We start from the raw sequence: 6,947 nt of genomic DNA, 5'->3' as shown, positions 1-6,947 counted from the left end.
TGTGTGTGTGTGTGTTTGTGTTTTGTGTCTAGGGGGACGATATCTTGGACAGGAGCTCAGAGCTCATCTACACTGGGGAGTTGTCATGGATCTATCAGCCGTATGGACGTAGCCAGCAGCGAGTCTTCTTCCTCTTTGATCACCAGCTGGTCCTCTGTAAGAAGGTAGGCTCTCTCTCACTTTCTCTTTGTTCACTTTCTTCCTTTTTTGAAGAGCTAAAATCAAGGCTAAAATCAAGCTGATCAGCTTAAAAACATCTCCAGCCTGTGTTCTTAATAGTTGTGTATCACATGGCTGGTCATGGAGAGACACTGTGCAACTTCTTCAATCTTTTCTCGAGAGCTGCAAAATAGATTACAAAATACCTTAGGAGACGCACCAGCCCTCGTTGAGATGCGCTCCAATCCTCAGCACCTTTCACCCAATGGGGCTGTGCTAGTTTGGGCTCTAATGCACCGAGGCTGTGTTCTCCCGTCAGACGGATGTTCACGCTTGGCTAGACTCGACAATACATGCACACAGAGATACGGACACAAATGCAGATGGACACACAGAGGCGTGCAAGGTGCATCATCACAAGCACGCTCATGTGTACTCACAAAGGAGCAATCATTTCACCATTACACAGAACAACACACACAGAAAGTAACAAAGACTCTACAGATAAAGTGTCTTTCTGTTTTTTCTATTCTCTCGTATGTCCTTGGCCTCCCCCCCGTCGATCATTGTTAAACATCTCTCACCCTAGAAATGAACTCCAGTATTTCTGCTGATCACCACATGTGTTAGCTGTTCTGGTCCACTAAATAAAATATGCTCCGAGACACATTCAATTAGAAGTTCTAGTCTTTGTTCCGCACATCCTTTGCCAGCATCCTCAGTCAAACATGTAAAATGGCATCCCTCAGGGTATGTTTGTAGCACACGTAGCCTTTCATCTCATCCGCTCTACTCGTTCTTATCAGCACACGGATGCAGATTTTTTTTCTGCATGCTTATTAAAAGATCCCTGTTCTTCTTTTTTTACTTTTTACCTTTCTTGTAGTGTGACTAGATGTTATTTGGTCCTGAGGCAATGGTCACGATAAAGATTTATTTTAATTTTTATATACTGTAAATACTATTTTTTTCAGGCTTTTCCCTTTATTTGACAGTGGATAGATAAAAAAAGAAGATTTTTTTTATGTGGGTGTCTTATTCCTGCTTAGTTACATATGTTAAAGTTACTTGTGGTTGATGAGGTGGAACACTTATATAATAATTAATAAATAAATAATCATAGGGTGGCATCCCTACAGTCAATACTGCAAAACCACGATCACCACAATGATTCTTCAAAATTTAATTGAAAAAAAAAGAGTTGAATCAACATAAACTTTCATCTAAAGCTTCAATATATATCAGATTGTCAAAGATGGGATTTATCGCATGTTATTGTGCATTAGACTGTACTGCTGGATCAACCAGTAAGTGTACTCACCATTGTTGGAATAGTATTTTCTACCTTCTGTGATACCCCGTACCATGTTGAGCAGCTTTGCGGAGAAATCGGGCATTCTGCAATGTTTGTGGAAGGTGTTTGTAGTTTTGGGCAGCAGATGGAAGGGGTTGCATAAGGCAGACTCCCAGAGTACCAAGGGAAGGACGCTTGTTGACACCTCTAAGGTTCAGCACACACACACATGCACCCATTAACAGACGTCCTGTTCCCCAGGATCTGATACGCCGGGACATCCTGTACTATAAGGGCCGCATCGACATGGATCGCTACGACGTGCGGGACGCCATAGACGGCCGTGACGACGACTTCAACGTCAGCGTGAAGAACGCCTTCAAACTGTGCAACAAAGACAGCGAGGAGCTCCACATCTTTCTGGCCAAGAAGCCAGAGGAGAAGATCCGCTGGCTCAGGGCCTTCCACGAGGAGAGGAAGATGGTGCAGGAGGATGAGAAAATCGGTTAGTCACGCACCTTTCTGCACCTTGGAAAGCACTAGTTTCATTCACAATGAGCAGTGAGACTACGTTTCAGTTACATGTTGTACTTGCTGCAGCACACTACAGGGGGACCTTTTTTTTAGCACATCATAGGACATATCGTAATATTTTTAGGATTAAAGTAGGTTTTCTTCTGTGTTGTGAGAAGCTAAACAATGCTTCATAGCTCGTCGCTGTAAAAGGCCTCTTTCATGGCTTATTACATCCTTTTTTTCACATGTATTAATGCCCTTGTGTGGAACATGTGTGAAACATACAATATGCTTTCTTCTTCAGGTTTTGAGATCTCTGAGTACCAGAAGCGGCAGGCGGCCATGACAGTGAGAAAGGTGACCAAACAGAAAGGTGAGGCAACAAGAAGATATCAGGTGATTTTCCTTTTCTTTTCCTCGCTGGTGTGCTCTGTCTTCTCATCGCTGTTTACTCTTTACTCCTTAACCTGCTCTCTTTTTCTTTTTTCTTTTTTTTTTTTACTTTGTACACCTTTTCTGAACACGCCTACTTTGTTCATGAATGGATCTAGAGTATCTGTGTACTAAGTAAGCTAGACAATTCACATGGTTTCGTGTCTTCTCGCTATATAACTTTGAGTAGAGTTAAATGTCTGTCGGCCCGTACACGAGGATGAATTACTAGGAGTTGTAAAGCAGCTGTTAAGCATCAATGAAAAGACAGAGGGCTGGTTGCATGAAGTATTTAGTTTAAAGGGCGTTACCGGTGTTCATGACATGTGGGTCCTGTGTCATGCTTGTCTCGTACAAATTCCACACCTCACACAACTGTTAGCATTTTTTCTTTTACTGACTTAGAGTGGTAGTTGGTGCTTATCTCTTACATTTATATCCAGCTCTTTTTTTGTTTGTTTGTTGTGTTATATAGCTGATTACTTTAGTTTTAACACAGAATCTAAATTATAGATGCCTTTACTTAAAAACGTTAAACCAGTGATTCCTTACCAGGGGTACGAACTGCCTCTAAAGTATTGAGTATCAAAAAATGCCTCGTCATTTAATACCCAATTTCAATACCTAAGGAGCTATAAGGAGTTCTACCTTTGGAATTGATGAAGGGGTATGTGAGTTCATCGGACAGGGCTGTGGGGGTACATCAGACCAACAAACCTGACATCCTGAAGTCAGTTATCATGTACTTTTGACTTATTTGTGATTTAACAGGTTCAGTTTTAAAGCCAGATATGTCAAAATGCTGTAAACTCCAACAGCTAGCAACTATCTCGGTAACAGAAAAACATGTCAAGCTCATTAATGAAGATGCCAGTTCCTCATAAAGCCTCAGACAGAGGACCCACATGTCCAAAACCGCTGGTATCATCCTTTAAGATTTAACCATTTTAGTGCTAGGTTAGATGTTTGTACATTTACCATTCCTGATATTCTTGCTATTGCCAGTTTCACAATATGCATGCCCATCCATTATGGTATTAATTAACCAATGACCACTACTGGAATGTTCTCTCTGACGTTAGGATCCCTGTAGATGTCTGTCAGAAGTAAATGTTGTGTGTTTCTAAGTGCTGAATGTGTACATGGCTGGCACAAGGTGAAGTACTCTCTTGAATTTCAGATTCATTTATAGATTTCATCTTGAGAAAGAGGGCCATGTTGTATGGACATGGTTTGAGAATGATAAAGGTATATGCATTAGAGTTCTCCTTAGAGCTAGCACAATAAGATGCCATGGCAACTGCTGAGCAGCATTGGGAGGTGTTGTGATTAACACTGGCATTGGAGCATGCGGTCCCAGACCAATCTGTTTACGAGCGTTATCTTGACCCTCCAAGATAAACACAAGTAGATCAAACCCTTCTAACTGCTAAAACAGTGTTTGGCAAAATACCCTCAACAAAAGACACTGTCCCCCATCTTTTCATTTTATTTCTGAGATGCCATGGCAGCTTTTGAATATTTCATCTCCGAATATTGACTGTAATTTTGAATTGCACTAGCATAGTTGTGATGCTTGTAGACTGTAGCTAAGTGACCTTGTAGGCTGTAGTTAAACGCATATTAACAGCTTTCTGTTGGCTCTATTTTGTGTTCTCAAGTGTCCAGGGTGCTATTCAAACAAATGTGCTGTCAACAAACATGGAAGAACACTGTCTCTTGCCTGTTTTTTTTCCATCATTGTATCAGATGTCAATCTGTTGGTTCTCTTGTTTGCCTGCTACAGAGTTTGATTGAATAGCATCTTCAGTCTCCCTTGTGTCATTGCTAGAGCTGAATTCCACTTTTCTTCTAATTCAGCTGCCATCATATGATCATACTGTATCATATCTCAGGTTTAATATGCAGGAATGTTAACACCGAAGGCTCATTTTGTCCGTCTACGTGCCTGCTTTCTTTGGAAGCATGACTTGATGTTGTGTTGTTGTGTCTGTTTTAGATACATTACTGATAATGTTTCCTGTTTGCTGTCCACCTCCCTTCTTTTCTCTCGCTTTGTGCCCTGCACTGCCAACCTTGTCCCTCTCCCCTTACACCCCCTTCTTGCTCTCTTTGCACCTGCCTTCTTAGGTGTAAACAGGTGCACGCCCCCCTCATACCCGCCCCCCCAGGACCCCCTCAGTGCGGGGCAGTATGAGGTAACGGAGGACATGGCACAAGGAGAGGTTTTTGAATTCAGTCAATCCAAAAGAGGCCAGGCTCCTTTCTGGCAGAATTTTAGTAGATTAGCTCCATTTAAGAAATAGAGATACACAGACTCTTCTGAAGGACCAGCTATTTTTCTTAGAAGCACTAAACACTGGATGATCATGTCCCATGATGACGAAAAATACGAAAAACAAACACACACACACACACAAGACTTTTCAAAATGATGGACCATTGTTAATATAGAGGTTGATCGGAAGCAGCAAGAGGACTGAAGACTTGGATTTAAAACATCGAGGAAAAGTTACAACTTTATAATTCATATATGTCAGTAACGTTCTTAGTTATCACGCTTCTCCAGCCGAGTCAGCGGTCATGAACTCTTTCCCCCGGATTCTGCATCTTCACGCCATCTGAATGTCCTGCAGTTCTTTAGAGTGTTATGTTATTTCATTTTGAATCCATCATCTGGAGAGAAACACATGGCGTAACCAGAGCATTCCTACTCGTATGATTGTGTGCAACACAGCTGAGATCCTGCTGTGCTGCTCTGTGAGATGCTTGTTGCATTCTTCTGAATGTGAGATTGAATAATGACAGGCCGCAGCTACTGGCGGGGGCGTCTGAGGGGCCTGTGAGTCTCCGAGTTCGATCCATTCTGACCCAGCCGGGCCAACTCCAGCGCTACTGATGTCTGGATCTCCTCCTCACTCTCAACGCTCCGTGTTGCTCTCGCTAGCTGTTGGCATTACAGTAGCCCTCTCTTCTTCACCGAGTCTGACGCTCACAGTGTTTCCCTCACCCGCTGCATCCCTCTCGCGTCCTCTATCTCTCTACCCACCTGCTCAGCCTCGGTGAGTCAGTGGCTCTCAGAGGAAGAGCTTCATTCTTTTGGAAAGCTGCCATTGGCCATGATACGACGGGTCAGGGAACAAATCAATAGTTGGAACATCAATAGAATATTTACATCCTTTCACCAACCACTTCTGACAGGGTATTCATAACCGATCACACCGAGGGGCTGTGGGACTTACGTTTGGCGAGAGAGAGCTTGCCGCTCAGATGAAACAGCTGGGAGCAGGAGATAGGCAGGCTACGGTCCACCTGCCTTGTGTCAGAGCCCCTCCCCCTCTCTCCCCAGAGACCACCCCTGTAGCACTGTGCTGGCAGCTCACTGGGCGTTTTGGAAAGAGAACAGCCTACCTCCAAGGAAATCCACTGAGAGTTAAAAGTGGAGTTGAAGCGTTCTAAAATAAGATCTTTTTTTCACGTCAGCTGTCAGAAGAAAGAGTGCTTCAGTTAGCTTAAGTATTTTGTATTGCTCACATTGTGTATAAAAAAAGAAAAAAGAAAAGGAAAAAAGCACAGCACATAATTCTGTCTAAGGAGTACTTTCATTTAGGTAGGAGTGACGCAAACATTGCCACAGTGTGAGAAATTAGAACCAGCAGAAGAAGAAATGGTCGCAAAACAAATCAGAAATTAGAAACGGACAGGACAACCATAGCAGTCGGTGGTGAGTCTGCAAGAACGTACGCTGCAGAAGTGTGAGCCGACACCACAGAGAGGAACAGAGGTGACTGGAATCTGTAGCACGCAGGTGTCCTGTGACAGATTGATGCGTCTCTAAAGGCCGCAGCTTCAGATCAGTGCGCTCCTCTCCGTTGTGTTTCCAGATCTGATCCGTGTTCTGGCAGTTAGCTCGGCACTGCCAGCGGATTTCCAGAGAGCTGTTGCCTGATCAGATTGATTTGTTTAATCAACAATATCCCCGAAGCTGCTGTGGGCGATCCTGCCACACGATACTACAACAGAGGTGTTAGGAAAGATTAGAAAACTACCGATTCACACACATTCTGAAGGTATATTCTTTTCTACAGTTGGAATGTAAGTGACACATGAGTCCTACATGGTCCTTTTCTGTATGCTTTGTGACCTCAGATACAGAAGTACATTTTGTGTTGAATTACACCACCTGATGGACAGTACATATACAGTATGACAACTTGTGCAATGTGATATATCATTATATATCTTCACTATTCACTACGACGTGATATGAAAGATTTATATATCGTTCTGTCATTTGTTTGCCTTCTTATAGGCCTTATAACCTATTGGGGAGAGAAAAAAAGACCTTAGAATTGCTTTGTATGTTGTGTAATTTATGTTCTGTTTCAGTAAAGAAAGTTGAGAAGTGGGTGAGTTGGCTGCTGGTGTCGGTAGAGACGGCTCCCAGTGAGATTGTTTTGGAAGATAATTCCCTGGTCTGGCACTGCAAAAAGATATGGTTCCCAGGCCATGATAACCTCAGGTCCCGTGCTACGCCCCCCCCCCC

At 43.1% G+C, this 6,947-nt stretch overlaps 1 protein-coding gene across 2 annotated transcripts in view; it reads left to right on the top strand.

The window, feature by feature from the left end:
• The window catches only part of LOC116696802 (rho guanine nucleotide exchange factor 9), a 45,681-nt gene extending 39,696 nt beyond the window's left edge, over positions 1–5,985 (top strand). For both annotated transcript variants that reach the window (XM_032527985.1, XM_032527986.1), the window contains 4 exons: positions 33–164; positions 1,715–1,958; positions 2,274–2,342; positions 4,532–5,985. In XM_032527985.1, the coding sequence (XP_032383876.1) occupies positions 33–164; positions 1,715–1,958; positions 2,274–2,342; positions 4,532–4,707 (621 nt within the window). In that variant the 3' untranslated portion in view covers positions 4,708–5,985. The remainder of the gene's footprint in view (positions 1–32; positions 165–1,714; positions 1,959–2,273; positions 2,343–4,531) is intronic.
• The last annotated feature ends 962 nt before the right edge of the window (positions 5,986–6,947 follow it).

This window comes from Etheostoma spectabile, chromosome 10 (assembly GCF_008692095.1).
Source record: "Etheostoma spectabile isolate EspeVRDwgs_2016 chromosome 10, UIUC_Espe_1.0, whole genome shotgun sequence".
Taxonomy (NCBI): Eukaryota; Metazoa; Chordata; class Actinopteri; order Perciformes; family Percidae; genus Etheostoma; species Etheostoma spectabile.
Note: the sequence above shows the minus strand (reverse complement) of the source record. Positions and strands in the feature narration are given on the sequence as shown.